Genomic DNA, 25,284 nt, shown 5'->3' with positions numbered 1-25,284 from the left:
ACTTAATCTAAAATGTATAATAGGCCTACCTTTTATTATTTATTATGAAAGTACCTAGGCTATATTTAGCTATATTTGGTTTGTTTTGATATTCACAGTAGACTTTTTCTTATCTGACGCAACTCTATTTGACATTGATAGTGAAATTGAGGAACTTTTAATTTTGTGAGCGACAACCAGGCTTTTATTATGAAGCTCCGGCCGGATGTGTGTAACTTTAGCACGGCACACGCTTCACTCTGGGCGGACTGCACTCTCACGTCTCCCCCGCCACTCTCCACAAGCTCCAGAGCTTCAGCTCCAGCGCACCGAGCAGCAGCCCCAGCGCACACCGGCAGACGCGCCTCCTCCCCGGGGAACGCAACAAGCAACGCGCCGCCGTCACACGCATCTCTCCCGGATTCTGCGACGCCGACGAGCACACTTCTGAATTTTTACTGCGAATCTTCCCAAAACAGACAGAAAAATGGACGAAAAGGTGTGTAAAGAACTAGACCAGTGGATCGAACAGCTCAACGAATGCAAGCAGCTGACAGAGGGACAAGTCAAGACACTATGTGAAAAGGTAGGTCGTAATTTTGCGCTATTTTAACACAGACTCTTGCACATTTTGCTGTCTTCTCCTCGCCCCCTTCCCCAGACCTTCTTAAAATGGCGACTATAGTTTACATTACACTGTACGGTGCTTATATATTTTTATTTCATGTGAGTCAAGTGCACGACGCTTTCCCTGCAGAGTCATTTTGTGACAGTAAAGTCTCGTAGTCTCGCTTTAAAGGGCCCATGTTACGCTATTTTCTGATCTGTGTTTTAATGTAGTTTCCTCATCACAAACAGACCTGGAGTTGTGTTTTGTTTCATTCACTCATGTTTAACTCAAACTCTGCACATTTATTATTAGGCTGAGTTCTTCTCTCAAACAAGTACTAGAACTGAAACAAAAATATGAAATCAAAGAAATTAAAAAATGTGAAGCCAACATTGAAAATTAAATTGTGAAATGTATATATTAAGAATTATGTTAAAATCTTGTCTTGGACCCAATCTCGTATCTCGTCTCGTGGAAATTTTGTCACATCCCATCCCTGATATTTTCTGATCTATGTATATTTAGGCCGAGTTCTTCTCTCCAACCGAAAACACTCTGTTCCAACTTGTGATGTCCTGTGGTAATAGAGGAAGTGCTCCACTGTGTTTTTAAACTTCATACACCTTCACTAGAATCATTTGGATCATTTAAACCACTACAAGGTGGAGCAGAACATTTTGGGCTTTGGAGATGGAGACAGACTAATAATGCAGGTTTATTCAAATATGTGTGAATGGAACAAAGCATGTACATGTATGATTTTTTGGGAAGTAACAACATTATAACTAGGATACATATCTCGATGCATAAGCCGCGGCACGGTAGCTTGATACAGTGAGCTTTCGATTCGATATGATTCAATACAATATATTTCAGACCTGTTTGTTAGATGGCTGTCTTTAAACCATTTCTTGTGCAAAGTTCATATGAAACACCCCCATTTTAATCATGGAAACAGTGAAAATGTCAAGTGTGTCACATAAAATGTTCCCTTCCTCCAAACAAGTAACAAAATAATTTAGTAAAATATACCAAAAAATATTAAATATTGATACAGCAGCACACGATATCAATATTGTATCATTACATTAAACGATACGATATATCGATATTTCAATATTTTTGCACACCCCTAATTATAACATAACTGAATGCTCACAAAAGTCAATTTTGGTAATGTAAGACCTTTATCAAAAAGTTTTCAAATTGGAGGAAGTCTGAATTCAAGTTGCACTGTGTAACGTTTCTGGGGGAGGGTCTGCACCTGCTGGTCTGCATTTGTCTGTTATTGCATTGCCTGAAATATTCCACAGTATGGCATTAAACATTTCTATGACCAAGTAGTGTTCTGCAATATAAAATGTTTGTGACAAGACAAATTCCAATACCATGATGATAAAAACACTCTTTGTTTAGACAACAGAAGGTCATGTTCATCATTAAATAGTTGTACTTTCTTTTCTATTCCCATGTGTCTTATCTGTGTGTAATGGTCGGTGGTGCAGTAGGTTCCTGTTGGTCCATGTGTGTATACTAGTCTATGGCTACGTTCAGACTGCAGGGCTTAATGCTCAATTCCGATTTTTTTGTGAAATCTGATGTTTTTGCGAGGTCGTTCACATTTCCAATTAAATGCGACTTGTCTGTGACTTCAGTGTGAACGGTAAATGGCCCGAAAGTGTCCCGCATGTGCACTGGAGACATGATGACGTCAACCCCATGCGTCAACCGCAGCGAGCATGCTCTGTGTTTACGGAAGTTGTCCAAATATGGTCGCGAGCATTGAGCACCTGGGGATTTTACAGTTCCAGTTTCCGCCTGCTTCAGCGCAGAATAATGACGTTTGTCGCTTGTTAATGACGTGTAGGTCGGATGGATGCGCTTTGGCCGTTGAGACTGAAGTCGCATGTCAAAAGATCAAATATGTATCGGATTCAGGACCACATATCCAAGTGGCCTGGGTCGCATTTGAAAAATTCGGATCTGTGCCGTTCAGACTGTCATTAAAAGATCGGATACAGGTCACATAGAAGCCAAAAAATCGGATTTGGGTCACTTCAGGCTGCAGTCTGAACACAGCCTATGTGCTCTGACACTTGATCTGATGCAACTCAACATCATTCTAAAGACTTTCAGGAATTCAGGAGTGCATTTGTGATTTTTATAGTATCGATACCTGTTCAAATGAGTTTCTGCTTGATGATCTAGTCTCAGCTGTTTTATGAAGTCATGATGCTACCAGGACAACTTACAGGTCATATCTGTGGAGAGTTGATCCAAACAATAGTAAGAATGCATTTATTTATATAATCACAAGCCATACTGAGGAACATTCCAGGCAAAACAATACAGTCTCCATGATATTTCACAGCCCACCAGGAAAGAATAAGTGCACATTTAAGATTGAACTTTAGTGGTAATTATTACCTCTGCCAAGGAGGTTATGTTTTTGCTGGCATTTGTCTGTTTATTTGTTTGTTTGTTTGTTTGCCTGTTAGCAACATAACTCAAAAAGTTATGGACCGATTTTGATGAAATTTTCAGGATTTGTTGGAAATGTGAAAAGGAAGAACTGATTTCATTTTGGGGGTGATCCGGAAGAAATCCTGGATTCTGGATCACTTTGAAATTTTAGTTAACATTGTGGTAAATGGGGCCAAAAATTTAGTTTCTCAATATCTCGGTTAATTATTGACCAAACCCCATGAAATTTGACTCAGGGATGGACAATTTGATCCTCTTTCATATTCCAAATTGAAAGATACGAGACAAATATTTATGGAAAAAACAATTAATATGAGGGGGACTGTAGTCCTTGGCGGAGGTCTGCGCTCTCTGAGTGCTTTTCTAGTTGTGAAATGAATCATTTGGTTTAATACTATTAAAGCCACAATATGTGAGTATAGTTTTAACTTTCTATTTTCATGGAGTCATGATGAACCATCTCCAGAAAGTTCCACAGTACCTTTAATTGAATTTCATATTTTTGTGTGTGTATTTCTTGGAGTGAGCTGTTTGAGCGGTACAGACTCACTGCTGTTTTTAGTTAGACTCTTTCCTTGAGTTGAAAGTCAAGTTCAGGTTCAGTGGCCCTGAACAGAAACCAGACGTGTAATTTAGAGGTGCACTGACTGTAACACTAACAGTCCTGCACACGAGTACAGAGGCCACATGGTGAAATGCTTCACTATTCTCAAACTGGGGTGTGGGGACTGCTGGGGGTCCCTGGGGCCATGTGTAGGAGGGAGGTCCTACAAAATCATTTTTAAATATTGATCATGACTTAAATACTTTAAGTGGGGGTATTATGCAAAATCAATATACCATCCATGTTCAACCCTAGCAGTACGAGCTTGTACAAGGCTCCACCCACAAGCTGTAGCACGGTAATTTTTCATACATTTATGTACATGTGAAGGATAAAAAACATTACACTACAACTTGATGCAAAGTGCAGTAGTTTCATTAGTGGATGCACACTGTGTTGTGATCTCACTTTGGGGGAGTGTGGGAAGCAAAGGGAGGAGAGACTCAAAGCATCAAAAAAGAAACTGACACTTAAATATGTTGTGTGTTAATAATGAATAATGTAATACTGCCTCTTAAATATATGTCACTGACTACAGTCTTCTTTCTGATAATAATAGTTGTGCCAGTGCAAGCATATTCTCTAATGTGTTGTCATATTGTGAACTTTTGTTTTGAGCTGCTCTGTTTCCTCTGCTCTTCCACAGCGCCCCCTTTGGTTAAAAATAGATCTGTATCGATTTGAGTTACATCATTGAATCAAACCCTTTACACATCACTAACACGGTACTCTTTATATTTTAACAAAGGCCTGTGCTGCTTTTATTCATCCTATTTCTCCTCCAGGAACTGAACTATGATACAAAAGGGAATATAGTATTAATTATTCAAAGGTCTTTACTATGAAACAAAATCATTTTACTGACCAGAAGAGTTTTATAACAGTAGCATGTTGGTCTTGTTTTGGTCTGTTTAGTTCTTAGCTGTTTGACTGAATTAAATGGGAAACTTGGGAATCCATTCTCTGTCATGTATTGAGGACATATGCCATAGATTTGGCCGTAGGATCTGGCAACCTGAAGTGAATAGCTCATTCTGTTTTCTGATTGGAGAATGGTTAGAACCAAAATACAAAATATAAACCTGAACAACTCTGATATGTCATGAAAGAGTTTTTTTGTAATTGTTAAGGCTGGCTGCAGGGTGATTGGACTCATCGTGGTCTTCAGTATTGGTATTTTCCTCATCTGGACTAAACAGACAAATGTTAAAAACAGAACAAGTTCACTGTAAACAGTTTGCAGTGATCCAAAGTTCTTCCTCACTTTCCTTATGCTTTCTGAACATCCTAATTATTCACCACAATGAGTTTATAATAGGGCTGGGCAAAAATAAAAAAATGTAATCGCAATTAATCGCATGAGTTCTAGTGATTAAGCGCGATTAATCGCATGTTATACGCAAAACCAATTAATGAATTAAAAAGTAGAGTATAGCGCTCGTTTATTGGAAATGTAAATGAAAGAGCCAAACATTTGTTGTGCCAACAGTATTTCTTTCACAGGGGAACCTCAGAGCCTTCAAGGTGTTCTGAAGGCTCAAGAAAAAATATTGAATGGACGTTTGTACTACTAATATTTTTTATGCTGTGAGTAATGAACACTACAATAGTAATAATTTCTAGATCAGTGTTATAAACTTGGACTGATATTTCTTAGGAAACAAAGGGTTAATATAATGGAATGGAAATGGATCAATCACATTTTTTCTTCCAATGGTATCTGGGTAAATCAGTGACTCCAGCACTGAACTAAAGAAATAAGCTCAGCTCAGAGCGCAAGGCTGGTCCGGCCACAGCCCGCAGCCACAGCCCGCGGCCGAACCCGCAGCCAGAGCCGCGACGGGAGTCGGAGCCTGCGGCCGGTCCCGCGGCTCGCGGAGGCTCGGGCACTTTGCATCTCACGTGGTCAGAAAAAAGTGAAAAAAGTGTAAAGAAAAGACATCAAACTTAAAGAAACGCTCACGATGGACTTTTACAAAATAAAAGCCAGTGAGAAACAGACGTATACAATAAAATAAATAAATAAAAAATAAAAGCGGCGTTAAAATAATTGTCGGCGTTAATGACTTAATTAGTTAACGCAAAGTTAACGCGTTAACGTGCCCGGCCCTAGTTTATAAGCACTTTTCACAACTCTGAGACGAGGCACTTCATGTTACATGTTACGTCATGTTGCTGACAATGAAACACTTTATTATTAGATGCAGATAATACACAGTGGATTATTTTGACCTCAAGAGCTGCTTATACCATATATCTGTACTGGGTCAAGACCATACACTGTATATAGAAGTCTACAAAGGGAGTGTGATGTCACCCATAGCTTTTGGCTCCAGTCAAATCAAGCTCATCGAGGCTGCCAGCTATTGTTCCATATTTGAAATTCCAACTATGGCTCTTTGATTGCTATGAAACAATCAATCAGAAACAAGGCTGTTGGAAGTAACACCCTCTTACCTTAGCAATGCTGTCAATCAAACCTGTTACTAATGCTAGCGGGAGTGACCTCAGGGAAAGAAGTTACTTGATTTGTCTGTTATTAATGTTCATATCTTGAATTTAGAACAAAGTAGAAAAGTAAAACCCCTAGGATCAGGTAGAGTCAGTTAATCTGAACATTTTAAGACCAAAATGAGGAGTCTGACAGCAGCAGTTATAGAAAGAGGGAGTAGAGTTTTTCATTACAAAGTGAATTGGAGCCACAGTCGATGGAGCCGGAAGTGTGACCATTCTCATGTTCAGAATGCAGCGGCTCGCAGCAGCAGGTCACATTTATTTACAGTCTAGGAACAAGATTGCACAAATCCATGGGGAAAATCAGGGCCAGGGCCTGTAATTGTAAACCTGTATTTGCAGTGTGAGTGTTGGCCCTTACATAAGCCCCTCGTGTTCAGGTCTGCTGTGTGAGACCAGGACTGTGCTGTTTCCTGTTTGAAGGTTGTGTCCTCATTTACATTCACACTAATGAGGCGCTTTCTGCTCAGACACTTCACTGGGAAATGGCCTCTTGTTCCTTTCTCCATTAAACAGAAGAACAAATTCAATTCAGTCTTCACAAACCGACACAGCTGCTCTGCTACAGTCTCATACTCACAGGGCCAGTACAGTCAGATTAGAAAAGACTGGTTTTGTTTTGTTTGTTAAAGGTTAAAAGAGCCCACCACAGATATATTGTATAAGCAGCCCTTGAGGTCAAAATAAGTCCACTGTGTACTGTCTGCATCAAATTAATTATAAAGCTTTTTATTGTCCGTTAATCAGGAAGTGCACAGTTGGTAGGCATGTGCATTGCCATGAATCTGGGATATGATAAATAGATACTTTATTATCCTGAAGGAAATTCATATTTCATGCAGCATACAATACATAATACAGTTCATAATATCAATTTGTATAAATTTATCAAATTATAGTGAAGCGTTGAATGTGGCCTGTGGTACAAAGTATGTCCATGAAGAAAGGCAGGGACAACAGCCTGTCCCCAAAGGTGCTCCCCTGTCGGGTGATGGTGCTGTGCAGGGGGTGCTGGGTGTTCTCCAGGATGGACATGAGCTTGTTTAGGGCCCTCTTCTTTACCACACATGTGAGTGAGTCTAGCTCTGCACTCACTACTGATCCTGCCTTCCTCACCAGTTTATCTAACTGCACAATACGCATCATGATTCAATATATCACAATATAACCAGTTACTAGAACAAAGGACAATATATTGTGATTTATCAGTAGGGTTGTGCAAAAATATCAAAATATCAATATTAATATATCGTTTAATGTGATGATTCAGTATTGATATCGTGGGCTGCTGTATCGATATATCTCCCAAGAGTATTTTTGGTATATTTTACTGAATTATTTTGTTACAACTACCGTTTTGTTGCCTGTTTAGAGAGAGGAAACTCGTTTATGCAACATATTTGACAAATTCACAGTTTTGAGGATTAAAATGTTGGTGTTTCATATAAACTTTGCAAAGAAGTAGTTTAACAAAGACTTTTAGTATCACAGCCATGATTCAGCCTTTATTTTTATTGAACCGTATCGAATTGATATGAATATATTGTATCAAATCGATAGCTCACTGTATCGAGATATGTATCGTATTGTGGCCTATGTATCAAAGTATGTATCGTATCTGCAAGTTCTTAATTATACCCAGCCCTATTTAGCAATAATTACTGATAATATTATGGTCGAATACACCTTCACAAAAACAAAACTGGACAAAATAACAATGAGAATAGTAAATGGAACTTAAGAATTTTTCATGAAAAACACAATCGCACAACGAAGTATTGCCATATATCACTGAATCCATTTTTTTCTTATACCCCTAGTGGATCCCCATGGAGTATTTGTTTGCTTGATCATGACAGCAGAGAGTATATAGAGTTGTGAACAGCACTCAAATGAACTAGTTGTGTTTTTAATAATGTGAAAATCAGGTACAGTGCTTTTAATAACGAGCTTGTTAAATCTTGAAAATTTCATGATAAATTGTGTGTTTGTCACGTTTTTTGGTCAAGTTTTCAAGTATCGACCAGGCATCCATTTGAACAGAATCCTCTTATTAAAACATAAATCACAAATCTAAACACAACCACAAAGCTCGTCAGAAAAATCACTATTAGATCTTTCTCCCCACATCATTCAGCCCTACTTCCCATTCACTCATAACCACCACCATGACTAACACTGTTTAAACACTCTTTACTATTGGTGTGTTGTGCTGATGTAGCGATGTGCCCAGTTAAACGCTCCTTTGTAGCGTCCTTGTGTCCTTGTGTAAACATGAGCTCATACTGTAAGCTGCTGATGTTCACTCGACTCATTGTTCTCTCTGAATGATGGGGTTATTACAGGTCTCACACTGTCATAAAGTGTGCTTGAGTTTAACATGCATGTTAGGGTTAAACATTTAGGGAGATGACATTATTTTCTCTCTGCTCGTGTCTCAGCTAGTGTCTATCCACGTCACAAGACATGAAAAGAAGCTGTAGTTCCAAAAAGCAGTGCTACAATGTTGGCAAAAATATTAAGAAGTAAATAAAAAATTGTAAGGCCATAATTATACATTATGTTCAAATCTTTTCTTGTTGACCTTAAAATGTATTAACATATTAACTCACTCCACATGATCCTGGTGTTTTTATTCAATTATTTTGTCCCTAAATCAAGATATGAACATTAATAACAGACAGGTGCCTTCTTTCCACAAGGTTGCTCCCAAAATATGGACCTTGGCTCCAAACTGGCCACTACAACTGCAAGCCACAGTGAGGTTCATTTGACTGGAGCGGAGCCAAACACTGTGGGTGGGGTGACGTCAGACTCCCTTTATCCACATATGTCGCCTATGGTCCTGTCCCATCTCCTGAAGATGCAATACTCTGATCAGAAAGCAGCATGAGATGCAGACTTTAGGTTGCCAGATCCTACGACTAAAATCAGTTTGTAAAATAAGTGACTCTTTGAAATGTTTCCTCATTTTATGAGAGATAATGGGGTACACAGGTTCAGATGGGATTATAATGACATTTTAAGTTCCAGATGTTTCCTTTAGTCCACACTTTCTGCGTGTTGTCTTCATTATTGACGAGAGGTGTACAGTTCCTCTGCAGGTGTGGTCTAATCTCTTACATAACCCCTGCTTTATCTTGATTTTCTTCAGAAATAATAATGGGAAAAACCGGTTTGCTCCATTCATCTGTTTATGTCAAATTAAACTGGAAATGCCTCTTCAAAGAGCAAACTTATTTATTATAATCACATTATGTAACAAAAATGACAAAATGTGTGTATGCTTGTTTTATTTTGGCTGTTTATTGCACTGTCCTTACCCTGAGCGTCCTCGCATCTCCACAAACCTCACCCTTATTTGGCATGAACCTGAAGAAAGTGAGTGTCACCCATAAGCCTCTTGTCCGCTGGCATGGTTTGCTTGTGGTCGCCTTAGCGTGGAACAGTTAGGAGGGGCCTACCCGCAGAGTGTGTCATTGTTTCCATGACAATGGGCCCAGGCTACTTTGGGCATGACAAGTGTCTATAAGACACACCCAGTGGCGTGACGTAGGCCTGCGCCACGAGCCGCCGGACAGCTGTCAAAAGTAGAGTGGGTTTAAACCAACATTTTAACCAAAATGAGGAGCCTGACATTTTGGTTAAAATGTTGGCCTGACACCCCTCCTTGAACCGTCACCTTATCGTGGTGGAGGGGTTTGAGTGCCCGAATGATCCCGGGAGCTATGTTGTCGGGGGCTTCATGCCCCTGGTAGGGTCACCCAAGGCAAACAGGTCCGGGGGGACGGGTCAGACGAAGAACGGTTCAGAAGCCCCTTATGATGAGTGCAACACAGAGGCCAGTTATGTCGCCCGGATTGGCGTCACCGGGGCCTCACCCTGGAGCCAGGCCTGGGGTGGGTGCTCGCCAGCGAGCGCCTGGTGGCTGAGCCTCCCCCCACGGGGCTCGGTCGGGCTCAGCCCGAAGGAGCGACGTGGAGCCGTCCTCACGTGGGCCCACCACCCGCAGGAGGATCCAAATGGGGCCGGTGCAGAGAGATCTGGGCAGCAGTCGACGGCGGGGGCCTCGGCGACCAGATCTCCGGACATGGAGACTAGCTCTGGGGACATGGAATGTCACCTCGCTGGGGGGAAGGAGCCTGAGCTTGTGCGGGAGGTTGAGTGTTACCGACTAGATATAGTCGGCCTCACCTCCACACACAGTTTGGGCTCTGGAACCCAACTCCTTGAGAGGGGCTGGACTCTCCATTTCTCTGGCGTTGGCCGCGGGGAGCGGCGGCGGGCTGGTGTGGGCCTGCTCATTGCCCCACAGCTCAGTCGCTGTGTGTTGGAGTTCACCCCGGTGAACGAGAGGGTCGCGTCCCTGCGCCTTCGGGTCGGGGACAGGTCGCTCACTGTGGTGTCGGCCTACGGGCCGAACAGCAGTGCTGAGTACCCGGCCTTCTTGGAGTCCTTGGGAGGGGTACTAGACAGTGCACCGACCGGGGACTCCGTTGTTCTCCTGGGGGACTTCAACGCCCACGTGGCCAACGACAGTGACACTTGGAGAGGGGTGATTGGGAGGAACGGCCTCCCCGATCTGAACCCGAGTGGTGTTTTGTTATTGGACTTCTGTGCTAGTCACAGTTTGTCCATAACGAACACCATGTTCGAGCACAAGGGTGTCCATCAGTGCACGTGGCAGCAGGACACCCTAGGCCGGAGGTCGATGATCGACTTTGTCGTTGTGTCATCTGATCTCCGGCCGCGTGTCTTGGACACTTGGGTGAAGAGAGGGGCTGAGCTGTCAACTGATCACCACCTGGTTGTGAGTTGGGTTCGCTGGCGGAGAAGGAAGACGGAAAGACCTGGCAGGCCCAAGCGTGTAGTGAGGGTCTGTTGGGAACGTCTGGCGGAGCCCTCTGTCAGAGGGACCTTCAACTCGCACCTCCGGGAGGACTTCTCCCGGATTCCGGGGGAGGCCGGAGATATGGAGTCCGAGTGGGCTTCATTCTCGGCCTCTGTTGTCAATGCAGCTGCTCGGAGCTGTGGGCGTAAGGTCTGTGGTGCCTTTCGCGGCGGCAATCCCCGAACCCGGTGGTGGACACCGGAAGTAAGGGATGCTGTCAAGCTGAAGAAGGAGTCCTATCGGGCCTTGCTGGCTCGGGGGACTCCTGAGGCAGCTGACGGGTACCGGTGGGCCAAGCATGCTGCAGCCCGTGTGGTCGCGGAGGCAAAAACTCGGAGCTGGGAGGAGTTCGGGGAGGCCATGGAGAAGGACTATCGGACGGCCTCAAAGAGATTCTGGCAAACCGTCCGGCGCCTCAGGAGGGGAAAGCAGTTCTTCACCAACACTGTTTACAGTGCGGGGGGAGAGCTGTTGACCTCGACTGGGGACGTTGTCCGGCGGTGGAAGGAATACTTTGAGGATCTCCTCAATCCCACCGTCACGTCCTCCGAGGAGGAGGCCGAGGCTGGGGACTCGGAGGTGGACTCATCCATCACCCTGGCCGAAGTCACTGAGGTGGTTGGCAAGCTCCTTGGTGGCAAGGCTCCGGGGTTGGATGAGATCCGTCCTGAGTACCTGAAGTCTCTGGATGTTGTGGGGCTGGCACATGGCGTGGCGGTCGGGGACAGTACCTCTGGACTGGCAAACCGGGGTGGTGGTCCCTCTGTATAAGAAGGGGGACCGGAGGGTGTGTTCCAACTATAGGGGGATCACACTTCTCAGCCTTCCCGGTAAGGTCTATGCCAGGGTACTGGAGAGGAGAATCCGGCCGATAGTCGAACCTCGGATCCAGGACGAGCAGTGTGGTTTTCATCCTGGCCGTGGAACACTGGACCAGCTCTACACTCTCCATCGGGTGCTCGAGGGTTCATGGGAGTTTGCCCAACCAGTCCACATGTGTTTTGTGGATCTGGAGAAGGCATTCGACCGTGTCCCTTGTGGTGTCCTGTGGGGGGTGCTCTGGGAGTATGGGGTCCGGGGCCCTTTGCTAAGGGCTGTCCGGTCCCTGTATGACCGGAGCAGGAGCTGTGTTCGCATTGCCGGCAGTAAGTCAGACCTGTTCCCGGTGCATGTTGGACTCCGCCAGGGCTGCCCTTTGTCACCGGTTCTGTTCATTGTATTTATGGACAGAATTTCTAGTCGCAGTCAGGGGCCGGAGGGGGTCCGGTTTGGGGACCACAGGATTTCATCTCTGCTGTTTGCGGACGATGTTGTTCTGTTGGCTTCATCGAGCCAGGACCTGCAGTGTGCACTGGGGCGGTTTGCAGCCGAGTGTGAAGCGGCTGGGATGAAGATCAGCTCTTCTAAGTCTGAGGCCATGGTTCTCGACCGGAAAAAGGTGGCTTGCCCTCTCTGGGTGGGTGGGGAGTCTTTGCCTCAAGTGGAGGAGTTCAAGTATCTCGGGGTCTTGTTCACGAGTGAGGGGAGGACGGAACGGGAGATTGACAGGCGGATCGGTGCAGCTTCGGCAGTGATGCGGTCGCTGTATCGGACCGTTGTGGTGAAGAGGGAGCTGAGTCGAAAGGCGAAGCTCTCGATTTACCGGTCAGTCTTCGTTCCTACTCTCACCTATGGTCATGAGCTCTGGGTAGTGACCGAAAGGACGAGATCGCGGATACAAGCGCTCGAAATGAGTTTCCTCCGCAGGGTGGCTGGGCGCTCCCTTAGAGATAGGGTGAGGAGCTCAGTCACACGGGAGGAGCTCGGAGTAGAGCCGCTGCTCCTCCACGTCGAGAGGAGCCAGTTGAGGCTCGGGCATCTGTTCCGGATGCCTCCTGGACGCTTCCCTCGGGAGGTGTTCCGGGCATGTCCCGCCGGGAGGAGGCCCCGGGGAAGACCCAGGACACGCTGGAGGGACTATGTCTCTCGGCTGGCCTGGGAACGCCTCGGGGTCCCCCCGGAGGAGCTGGAGGATGTGTCTGGGGTGAAGGAAGTCTGGGAGTCCCTGCTTAGGCTGCTCCCCCCGCGACCCGGCCCCGGATAAGCGGACGAAAATGGATGGATGGATGGAGGAGCCTGACAGAGAGGGGTGACAGTTTTTCAGTGCTAAGTGAATTGGAGCCAGGAAGCCGGTTGAGGCCCCATGCTCACTTTCTGTTTGGAAGGCGGTAGCTAGCAGATTAGCAATGTCCATTTCTACAATCTAGGGGTCCTCCTCCTGCTTGTATCCATGGAAATGTTGTTCCTTTGGCTATAATCTTTCACTGTATGGCATAAAACGTATCCATGTCCATGGAGAGTGTTCCGAAGTATGCTTTTAACTTTCTATTTCCATGGAAATAAAAATGTAGTACCATTAAAATGGCCAACAATAGACAACACAACAACGTATCTGGAATTTCCTTAATTCCAGATAATTCCTTACTGTGGAATAATACTTTAAGCACAATTTAACTTGTTGTGGAGTGGCTGCCAGCTGAGCGGCTCTGGCCACTACTGTTTAATGTTCCACATGTATGGCTTTAAAGTGGTTTATTTTACATTCTTCTGTTACAGGTGTTTTATTGCCAAAAGTACTACCTCCTGCATTCTTCTTATGAGCCGGTTGATTTCCCTCTTGTTTTAACTCGTATTTGACTTCAGACGTAACTTAACTATAGAAGTGTGAAACCGGACCATAGGCATATCTTAGCACAGCTGAGGCTAGAGTTACATATAAAAGTCTGCAGTGTGCAGCTAAAGGAGCCTTCTCTTTAGTATGAGCTGGAGTATGTCACAAACACTACACGACAGTAAGAATAAACATTTAGATGGGCACAGTGGAAGGTTCATTGTGTATGTCACTTTTCTGTGAGTGTCTGTCACCTGCTTGTCTCCATGGAATGTTCCACAGTATTGCATTAAACTTCATTCATCTCCACGGTACCAGCATGCCCACTTTGAAACATTGCCATTTAACATGGAAATAGTAACTTTTCCTAAGAGAGGACTGGCATTAAAACACACGAGCTCATCCCTGACCATTAGACACACAGACCGTATAAAGAAGTGGGCTGAGCGAGTGTGACGTAACCCATCCATCCAGCTCCAGTCAAATGAAGCTCATCAAGGCCTGCAGTTATAGGAGCGAATTTGGAGTTAAGTTGTGTATTTGGAATTCTGATTGCGAGTATCATAGCAACCCAAAAACCAATCAGGAGCGAGACTGTTGAAGGCAGCGCCCCTTCCTTTAAAAACACTGTCAATCAAACATGTTGCTAATGTTAGCAGCAGCAACCTCAGGAAAGCAGGCACCTGACTGTTATTAATGTTCACATGTTGACTTGGGTCAAAACAAAAAACAAAAAAAAACCCCGGATCATCTAGAGTGGGGTAACTTAAGACCAAAATAAGGAGTGTGACAGCAGCAGTTACAGAAAGAGGGGGCACCATCTTTTAATATAAAGTTTTTGAGCTGGAAGCTTGCCCGTGCTCACTTGTGTTTTATTTTCTGAGTGTGTGTTAGTGTGCTAGTTGTTGTTTGCTTTACTGTTCTGGTGTAACACCGCTCTGCTCTCTGAAAGTTGAGAAAAGTGCTCAGAAAGCAGAAGTGAGTGAGGTGTAACTCTGAACCACTGCAAACTGCAACATGTTTGCAGTGTTGATCTGAGCCCATGAGACATGGGGGCAGTTGTTTTGACCTAAATCCTGAGCGGGTTCTGGACTCTTCTCTGGCTCTGTGCTCCGGTTGTTTCAGTGAAATGGGTTTGGTCACATGACGTCGGGCCGATGTAGGTCACTGTTTGTGTGGAGTCACTGCCGACACCACACTCAGCACTCTGCCCTAAATCATCATCTGTGAACAGAGGAGGGCGAGAGGAGAGAGACGGAGGAGAGGAGGGGGACAGGGAGAGAGAGGTGAGGAGAGAGAGGAAAAAAAGAGAGAGGCGAGAAAGAAAGAGGGGAGTCACTGCCCGACACTGCACTCAGCACTCTGCTCCAAAACACATAAGCTGTGAAGAGACAGAGAAAGAGATGGAGTCGGAGATGAAGGGAAAGAGAAAAAAGGAGGGAGAAGGAGGAAGAGAGAGAGAGGATCAGAGACAGAAGAGGAGGAGAGAGAGAGAGTGTGGACAAGGGAGAGGAAGAAGAGAGGGAGATAAGGAGACAGACAGAGCAGAAAGGTGAAGAGGTAAGAGATGGAGAGAGAGGAAGGCATGGAAGTGGGAATGAAGGGAGGGGAGGAGCAAAGGGAGCGAAAGGGAGAGAGAAAGGTAGGAGGAGAGAGAGGGGAAGAAAGAAAGGGAGGGAGAGGAAGACAAAGAGGAGGAGGAGAGAAAGAGAGAGGGATAGAGGAGGGAGAGAGAGAGAGGGGAAAGGGGAAGAGGTAGGAGATGGAGAAAAGAGAGATGAGAGAGACAAGGGGGATGAGAGAGAGAAGAAAAAGGACTTGGAGCTACGTCTGTCATGTTAACACATTTTGGAGCAGACAGGGAAGGAGGGAAAGAGAGGGAGAGGGGGAGAAGAGAGCAGGTGAGAGGGGAGAGGAGGAGAGAGGTGAGGGAGAGAGAGAGAGAGAGAGAGAGGGGAGAGGAGAGAGAGAGGAGAGAGTGAGGAGGAGAGAGCAGGTGAGGGGGAGAGGGGAGAAGAGAGCAGGTGAGAGGGGGAGAGGAGGAGAGAGCAGGTGAGAGGGGAGAGGAGGAGGAGAGCAGGTGAGGGGGAGAGGGGAGAGAGCAGGTGAGAGGGGGAGAGGAGGAGAGAGCAGGTGAGAGGGGGAGAGGAGGAGAGAGCAGGTGAGAGGGGGGAGAGGAGGAGAAGCAGGTGAGAGGGGGAGAGGAGGGAGAGAGGAGAGAGCAGGTGAGAGGGGGAGAGGGGAGAAGAGAGCAGGTGAGGGGGAGAGGAGGAGAGAGCAGGTGAGAGGGGGGAGAGGAGGAGAGAGAGGTGAGAGGGGGAGGGGGAGAAGAGAGCAGGTGGGGGAGAGGGAGGAGGAGAGCAGGTGAGAGGGGGAGAGGAGGAGAGCAGGGAGAGGGAGCAGGTGAGGGGGGAGAGAGGAGGAGAGAGCAGGTGAGGGGGTGAGGGAGAGGAGGAGAGAGCAGGTGAGAGGGGGAGAGGAGGAGAGAGCAGGGGAGAGGAGGAGAGAGCAGGTGAGAGGGGGAGAGGAGGAGAGAGCAGGTGAGAGGGGAGAGGAGGAGAGGAGGAGAGAGCAGGTGAGAGGGGGAGAGGAGGAGAGAGCAGGTGAGAGGGGGAGAGGAGGAGAGGAGGAGAGAGCAGGTGAGAGGGGAGAGGAGGAGAGAGCAGGTAGAGGGGAGGAGAGGAGAGAGCAGGTGAGAGGGGGAGGGAGGAGAGGCAGGTGAGAGGGGGAGAGGGGAGAGAGGAGGAGAGGAGAGGGAGAGGAGGAGAGCAGGTGAGAGGGGAGAGGGAGGAGAGGAGGGAGAGGGGAGAGGAGGAGAGAGCAGGGGAGAGGGGGAGGGGGAGAAGGGGTTTGAATGTAATAGATCTGAGACTGACCAATCACAAGGCAGCACTATGGTTTGCGTGGAAGCCAGCACCAAATGAACCAGAACAAACATTCGTACGTACTTGAGTCTATTTTACATACAGACTATTTAGTTTGTGAAGAAGATGCAGAGGGGAGAGCTTTGTGGATTTGTGGAGAGAAAGACGTCTGTATTAACTGTATAATGAGTTTTGTGATGTTTTAAATCCTGTTCCTGTGTCTTCTGTCGTCAGGCTAAAGAGATCCTGACCAAAGAGTCCAACGTCCAGGATGTGACGTGTCCGGTGACGGTGTGTGGAGACGTGCACGGACAGTTTCACGACCTCATGGAGCTGTTTAAAATCGGGGGGAAGTCTCCAGACACAAACTACCTGTTCATGGGCGACTACGTGGACCGCGGATACTACTCCGTGGAGACGGTCACTCTGCTCGTAGCACTAAAGGTAAGATCACATTCAGATTTACAAAAGGCACTTTGATGGTGGAAGTTGCTGTTTATGTAATGTGCAGGAGGATAGATACTGCCATACCTCAGTATAAATGTCATTTTCCGTGACTGTTCTGCTCATCCCTAGTTTGTAAAGGACATTATTTGACCTAAATACAATACTCCACTTGTAGCACTAAAACAAAGCTCCCATCTAGGCTTAAAAAGTCTAACGATGTTCCCTCCTCATTAACTTCCTCAGAGTTGTATTTTGGTGGAGTGTCTGTCAAATGCTTTGTTCCATGGGGATGTTATTACTTTATTTTAATTATTTTTAAGTAGAATAAATGTGAAACATGATCAAGGAAGAAATTGATTCTGCTTTAAAATCAGAATAAACCTCCCTCTTACTTTGGAATTAAGTTTAATTCTGAATAATCATTTCATTACGAACATGTTTTTAGAACAAGAACAAGTTTACGTGTTTTTTTTCTCTCTAATGAAGAATTCATTTTTATTCAGAATTAAATTATTTTTATTCAGAATTAAAGCTGTCATGTAAATGTGGCAAGTATGGCATTATACCTTTCTATCTTCATGGGGACGTTATTGGTCAGATCTGTGGAGAGGCGACCCTTCTCACAGCCAGAATGCTGAATGAGAATGTTTTTCTATGTATTTTTGAGTTATAAAAAGTTATAAAACCACCTGTAATTGACATTAAACAACTCTACATTATATTTATTTATAGTGTGGAACATTCCAGGCAGAACAATGACATATCCAAATGTAACCAAAAAGTCACATAGTGCACCTTCAAGTAATCCATTTGAGCAATGTTGGTTTTCACCGGCAGTAGCTCAGTTGGTAGAGCATTCGCCCACTGATCTAAAGGTTGGCGGTTCGAATCCAGCTCTCAACATAAAAAACATCACAGGTTGAGCGGTCAGATCCACTGACCCACAGGTTGGCTGGTGTGATTCCAGCTCCCACAGATGAATGCTGTCGTTGTGTCCTTAGGCAAGACACTTAACCCACCTTGCCCACAGTGTCTGCGTACACTGGTGTGTGAATGTGCGTGTGAATGGGTGAGTGGTTCCTTGTTGTAAAGTGCTTTGAGTGCCTTGAAGGTGGAAAAGCACTATAGAAAAATGTGACCATTTACCATTTACCTTCCCCCTATCCCCACCCACTGCTCTGTATTTACTGCCAGTTAGTGAAGTGAGGAGGCAGTGTACATTTCCCTGTGGTGTGTCTGATGTGGCATCTGATGTTGTGATCAGGTCCGGTATCGCGAGCGCATCACCATCCTCAGAGGGAACCATGAGTCTCGACAGATCACACAGGTCTACGGCTTCTACGACGAGTGTCTGAGAAAATACGGGAACGCAAACGTGTGGAAGTACTTCACCGACCTGTTCGACTACCTGCCCCTCACAGCACTCGTGGACTCTCAGGTCAGACCCCTCTTCTAGGACGAAGAGTTTAGGACTGTGAAACACCTTATGGTGTAGATGTTTTCACTTTTTTACCTATTCTAAATATGTGCTAACTATTTATTATAGGTTTACAGCAGTTAAGTGCCAGTCTGTGGAAAAAAGTCCAAAATACAGGAAATATCTTTGAGAAAAACAGAATCCCTCTGCCTATGTCATCAACACCAAAAACTCCACCCAAAATACAGAGACAATTTATATCCAAGAAAGGCATTTCTCTGACACTTTAAACAATGATTTAACAAAATAAAGGTGTAGACATTTTTTTATTAGTCTAATCATAACTACTCTGTCATTTAGCCCTTGTTTATGGTATGGTTGCTAGGTAACAGTTATGGAATTACTTATTAATCTGCTGCCTGTGTCCAACCAGCAAGTAAAAAAACATCTTGCGCATAACAATGTTAACTAAGTTTTAGAGAAATGAGTCTGTTCAGAGGCCTGGCACTTTAATGGCACTGTAGACCCTCAAAACTAATCACAATTGCAATACTCAGAAAAATCACAATTAGACTTTTTTTCCCCAAATCGTGAGACAGAATATTCACGTGTGCTCTCCCTGTTTGTCCTGTAGATTTTCTGTCTTCATGGAGGCCTGTCCCCGTCCATAGACACTTTAGACCACATCAGAGCTCTGGACCGCCTACAGGAAGTCCCACACGAAGTACGCAGCTCACCATTCACAATACTACTCCCAAGTACTGTACTGTACCATCACTCCTACTGACAATAATCCCCTCTCTCTGTCTCTCTCTCTCTTCTCCCCATCTCTCTATTTCCTCCTTCCTCCTTCCTCCTCTTCCCTTGACTCCTCTTTCTCCTCTCTCTCCTCCCTCCTCCTTTCCTCCTGCTCTCCCTCCCTCTTTCTCTCTCCCCCTTCTCCTCTCCTCCTCCCTCCCTCTCTCCTTCCTTCCTTCTCTCCTTCCCTCTCTCACTCTCTCTCCAGGGTCCCATGTGCGACTTGCTGTGGTCAGACCCGGACGATCGAGGGGGTTGGGGTATCTCTCCTCGGGGGGCAGGCTACACGTTTGGACAGGACATTTCGGAGACGTTCAACCACGCCAACAGACTCACGCTGGTGTCCCGCGCTCATCAGCTCGTCATGGAGGTCAGGCCAGTACACAAACACACAGTATATACAATCATCTCCCATTTTTGTTCAGAGTTTGTAGTGCAGGCATGTCCAAACAATGGCCCGTGGGTCAAATGCTGTCCTCAGACAAACGTTTCTTGGCCCTCAGGCTTTGAGGTGAATTGGCCCAAATTAACTTGCATCAATTAGAAATTAACTTTTTATTGCAAGTTTTTTTGATAAAGCTAATATTTAATATTTAGTGTGTAGTTTTAAGGATCTTAGCATGAATAAAGACTAATGGCTCATTCAAACGTGTTAAACATGCACATATTTCAATTATTGACTGTACTGAGCTCCAGTCTACAGTCCTCGATCAACCTCTGCTTCGTCTGTGTTTTATATATATATTTAAAAAAAAAAAAAAAAAAAAAATGTATATATATATATATATATATATATATATAGATAGATATAGATAGATATAGATAGATATAGATAGATATAGATAGATATAGATAGATATAGATAGATATAGATATAGATAGATATGTGGCCCTTGATTAAAAAAAGTTTGGACACCGCTGTTGTAGTGGTTTGGTAAAGCTGCTCATAGTTTAAAGGTCCATATCACACTGTTTTCAGATCTATGTTAGAATGTCGTTTCCTCTTCACACACAGACCTGGAGTTGTGTTTTGTTTCATTCACACATTTAACACACAACCCCTGCGTATTGAGGCTGAGTTCTTCTCTCAAACTGAAAACACATTCCACAGGGACTGCTCCACTGTGTTTTTAAAATCCATACACCTTAATTAGAATCATCTGGATAAAATCAGCCCTAGAACTGAAAAAAGGTAAAAGGTCGATGGACAGAACATTTTGAGCTTTGGCAATGTAGACGGACTAAAAATAAAGGATTACTCAAGCATGTGTGAATGAAACAAAAACAACTCCACGTCTGTTTTTGAGGAGGTAAAACTACGGTGACGTGAGTTTAAGTTCACAAGTCAGTTTTGGTTTAACTCTGAACTGAAGGACAAGTTTATTTTATTTTACAATTATCCAATCAGAAAACACAATGAGCCTCACATGACTGTCATTTGGGTGGTCAGTTCCAACGCTGAAATCCAGTGTGTTTAAACCTAAAATGCCTCTGTCTGATCTGAATGGTCACTAAACCCCAGCACCTGCACCAGTCATGAGTCAGAGCTAGTGCAGCCTCTGCAGCTCAGGGAGGGAATTCTGGAGGTTCTGAGCGTCACATGAGACCTGTCCATAAACTGAGAATGAGACAAATGCAGGATGTGTCTCTATCTGAAGGCTCTGGAAACACAGGTTTATTTGAGATGTAAAAACATTTTTAAAACTGTAAGAACACAGGACACATATAGTTCCTTTAAACCAGGGGTCTCCATCCTGTAGCCTAGTAGCTCGCCAAGGGATTTTGGAATTACACGTATTGTGCTGAACAAGTAAAATTTAATTAATTCAATTCCTATTACCTGTACATTTATCATTTTGATGCCTAACTTTGTACACTAATAAATGAATAATGGTTTATGTTTTATAGGCATCTAACTGTTCCTCATCTCAGGCTGTGGCTCTTCTATATGCTCAATTTCTTTGTAAAAGTAGCTCACCGGAGGAAAAAGGTTGGAGACCCCCTGCTTTAAACCAAACCCAATGTTACTGATGTTTTGATAATGTTCACACCTCGGTCCACATTATAACACAAACAAAATACACTGTCCACCTGAGTAGCATTTCACTGTAGACATGGTTCCCACAGGTACAGTATTTGACAATGGTATCAGTTATTTTTATGTAAATAATTTGATCATAGTCTCCTCTTTCCTCAGGGTTACAACTGGTGCCATGAGAGAAACGTTGTGACGATATTTAGTGCTCCTAATTACTGCTATCGCTGCGGAAACCAGGCGGCAATTATGGAGTTGGACGATACTTTAAAATACTCTTTGTAAGTTTCACCAAAGTTTATTTATTTAATCAATTTTTTTATTTGATTGGGACAGAGCATGTTAATGAACAAACATGACACAACATGAATGTAAACACACCGGATTGTAGCTTACAGTCAAGTCATTGCACTATTCCCATTATTTTTTCTGTCAATATTTGCACACATCCAATACATACAAATGTGTCCATAGAAGTTTTTACTCCATATTTTAAGTTCAGCTTAAAAAAGAATGTACTTATACCATGTTAAAACATGGTCAGAGCTGGGGTGAAGTAGAATGGCATGTTCACTTTTAGAATCCAGAATTACTGATGATGTTATACTCTCAAATGAGCGCAAGAGACAGTTTTATCTGTTGATTCTACTTTGAAATATCCAAAAGATAAATTCACAAAATGTTGGACATGATCATTTCTAAGAGTAACAACAAAAACCTTCAGGACCCCCCCACCACCAGTAAAGTTACATATTGCACTTTTATTATTCTGATTTTGATCCAAATTCCAGTGTTATTCATGACCACACAGCAAACCCCAACCTTTAACTCACTTCATAACTAGGAGTGCTTTGTCCATTTTAAAGCTATGTTCACAGTTTCAAACACACCATCAAAACCGGGACTGAACCAGGACTAAGCCAGGACTAATCCGGGACCAAACCAAGTCTACATCAGGACTTAAAGGCCCTGTACCAGATTTTTACTGTCTTAAAACTGTGAAAAATAGAACTGGATCATTTAAAAGAATTTGCAGTGGTCCAAAATTCTTCCTCACTTACCTTATGCATTCTGAGCATCCTAATTATTCACCATGATGTGTTTATAAGAGCTCACATCTTCCAGACATCAGAGTGGAGTTTTGCTGTGACTCTAACACACACTTCCTTATTATCAGAACATAAAATGCTTTATAGTTAGATCCAGACAGTTCACAGCCTTATTTTTAACTCAAGAGCTGTTTATACAATGTATGTGTACTGGGACGAGACACATGTTGCTCAAACACATGGGGGAAAAGTAGAGACTGGCACTTTATCCAGTGGGAATGGACCGGTGTGTGTTCTCTTAGAGGTGCAAATCACTCAAACAAAAATTCCTCTTTTTTTTTCCTCCTACAGCTTACAGTTTGACCCAGCACCGCGCAGAGGAGAGCCACACGTCACACGCCGAACCCCCGACTACTTCCTGTAACGAATTCATGTGACCCCCTCCCTGTGCAGTGCAATCCGCCATAATGCAAAACCCCCACTGAACTCGGCTTTAAAGGGCCCATATTACTGATCTGTATTCTAATGTCGTTTCCTCATCACAAACAGACCTGGAGTTGTGTTTTGCTTCATTTACACATGTTTAACAAACCCTGCATGTAGGCTGAGTTCTTCTCTCAAACAGAAAACTCTCCACCTTGTGATGTCATGGGGTAATATGGGAAGTGCTCCACTGTGTTTTTAAACTCCATATATCTTCACTAGAATCATTTAGATCATTTTGTCCCTGGAATTGCCAGTCTCTACTGAACTAAAAGTAAAAGGAGCTCTTGAAAACTACCACTTCATGACATCACAATGTGGAACAGAGCATTTTGAGCTTTGGAGCTGCTGACAGGCTACTAATAAATTGTTACCCAAACGTGTGAATGAAACAAAACACAAGTTCAAGTATGTTTTAACAATATTCTAACATGGCTTAAAGCTCACAAGAGTCAATTTTGTGTAATATAGGACCTTTAAAGAACAAACAAATGAAAAAGGGGGACAGCAGGGCACACGGGCCACGTTCAGTTTCTCTTCACTTACCTCCTCCAAGCCTTAAAAAGATGTTGGTGCCAGTAAAATTGCAATGAAGGACAGCTAAGAATCCTACGGTACAATTTGTCTTTTAACTTGAGCTGGTTTATGGTTCATATCTCTTTAATTACTGGCCGTTTACATAAGATTATTTATTTTAATCTGGATAGTTATATTTACAATGGGTTATGGTTTCGGGTTTGGAGGAGGAAAAAAACTGAAACAGAAATTGGATGTGCCCCAAATTCACACAAAGATTTACATTGTCCTCCATTGATACAGACTCCTCTATAAGTTCACTTTGTGTTTTGGTACAGCAGTCATTTATGAGCTAAACTAGGTATTAGACCAGGTACTAAACTGGGACTAAACTGGGTACTAAACCAGGACTAGATTAGGGACTAAGACACTAGACCAGGGACTACTTTCTGTTATGGTATAGTAGAGGCAAAGGAGAAAAATTCGTTTGATCAGCCATGAATTCTACGTGGCTGACTGAGGGATTCTTCACACATGGTATAGCAGACTTAGTTCATGAATCACTACTACTAGACCAAGTACTAGATCAGGTACTAGACAAGCTACCAGACCAACACCAAATCAGGGACTACTTTATTTTATAGTATGGAACTATATATTCAAGAACTAAACTAGAAATAGATGGAGTACTTAGACCAGGGACTATTTTGTGTTCTATTATAGCTGTGATACAAGAACTAGACTAAAACTAAACTAGGACTAAACTAAATGCCAGATTGGGTAATAGGCCATGGATTTAAAGGAGGGACTGAACCAAGTCTTGACTGGGGACTAGACCAGAGACAAAGATATAAAATAAAAATGGTACTAATATTTGTGACCCTCATTCATTTAAACTTATAATTGGAAAAAAAAGTCTTTAGTATTATTTTTCCCACTAAGAAGCACTTTAATCAAATCTTTGCTTGTCTTGAAATGGCAGCAGTGTGAATGGAGGGCTTTGTATTTGAAAATCTCGTGTGTGTCTCTTGGAGCAGACCGTGCCATAATCAGTCCAAAATTCTTGAGAAAAAGTCTTGAGAAAATGTCTTCTTCAAAAGTTGAGATGAATAAAATACGACCTTATATGACTAAAATGGCCCCTGATTGGCCATGGCCTCTTTATCTTGAGTTAAACTGTTTGCACTTTTGTAAATGAGAAAAAAAAAAGAAATGTAAAATATGTCAAAAATAGAAAGCAGAATATGACACTATGGATGTTTTTCTTCTTAATTTGTATTTTTAAAAGATAAATCGAAGCCCCGTATCGCTGGTTTTACACATTGTTCCTACGTTCTGTACCTTTTGTTAGACAGCTCCACTCAGCATGGTGTGTTTTATTGAAGAAATCATTCAGAACTCACTCTGAACTTCTGTATTTAATCACATCATTTCAATAATAAACTCAAAGGTGGCTCATCTGTGTTTAAGCGCCTCATGTTTTGTTTGTTGATATTCTGTTAAGGGAGACTAATATTATCTTATAGTAATCTTAGGTGGGTAGTACTGGGTTACATTTTCTTTACTTTAAGTTACTTTACTCAGTTACAGTAACTTTTGAAAAAAAACTTCAGAGTACTTTTCCAGCAGCGTACTTTTTCTCCTACTTGAATAATATTTTGATTATAGAAACAGTACTCAAATATAAGCATCCACAAAAGTACTTCTGTTTTGTCTGACTTGTTCATCGTTCAGTTTGTACTCAGTTTTATGTGTTTTGAATTTGTTTAAAGATGGTAAAAACTAAACTTATATTACATTTGCTATAATTTAACATGACACTTTTATATTAAAGGTCCTATATCATGCAAAATGTACTCCTGCGAGTTTTAAAATGACTTATAATGTTATTGCCTTCTCAAAAACAGATCTAGAGTGGTGTTTTGTTTCATTCACAAATGTTT

General features: G+C 43.5%; 1 protein-coding gene across 1 annotated transcript; it reads left to right on the top strand.

Moving 5' to 3' along the window:
• The first annotated feature begins 245 nt into the window (after positions 1-245).
• LOC110163968 (serine/threonine-protein phosphatase 2A catalytic subunit beta isoform-like) lies at positions 246-24,805 on the top strand. Its single transcript, XM_020928985.2, has 7 exons — positions 246-565; positions 16,831-17,040; positions 18,308-18,481; positions 19,095-19,184; positions 19,467-19,628; positions 21,456-21,574; positions 22,694-24,805. Exons 1-7 carry the CDS (start codon positions 467-469, stop codon positions 22,764-22,766), a joined length of 927 nt encoding a protein of 308 aa, XP_020784644.1. The 5' UTR covers positions 246-466; the 3' UTR covers positions 22,767-24,805.
• Positions 24,806-25,284: the final 479 nt, after the last annotated feature.

The sequence above is a fragment of the Boleophthalmus pectinirostris genome, unplaced genomic scaffold (genome assembly GCF_026225935.1).
Source record: "Boleophthalmus pectinirostris isolate CB_2022bp ecotype Guang Dong unplaced genomic scaffold, ASM2622593v1 HiC_scaffold_12, whole genome shotgun sequence".
In the NCBI taxonomy this organism is placed as follows: domain Eukaryota; kingdom Metazoa; phylum Chordata; class Actinopteri; order Gobiiformes; family Gobiidae; genus Boleophthalmus; species Boleophthalmus pectinirostris.
This window is presented reverse-complemented; position numbering and strand designations above follow the sequence as displayed.

Bases quoted from the DNA above. Each gene is read 5' to 3' on its own strand.
- LOC110163968 (XM_020928985.2), top strand. From the start codon at position 467: ATGGACGAAAAGGTGTGTAAAGAACTAGACCAGTGGATCGAACAGCTC. The intron at 17,041-18,307 runs GTAAGATCACAT...TGTTGTGATCAG, and splicing joins CTCTGCTCGTAGCACTAAAG to GTCCGGTATCGCGAGCGCAT. The intron at 19,629-21,455 runs GTCAGGCCAGTA...CTCTTTCCTCAG, and splicing joins CTCATCAGCTCGTCATGGAG to GGTTACAACTGGTGCCATGA.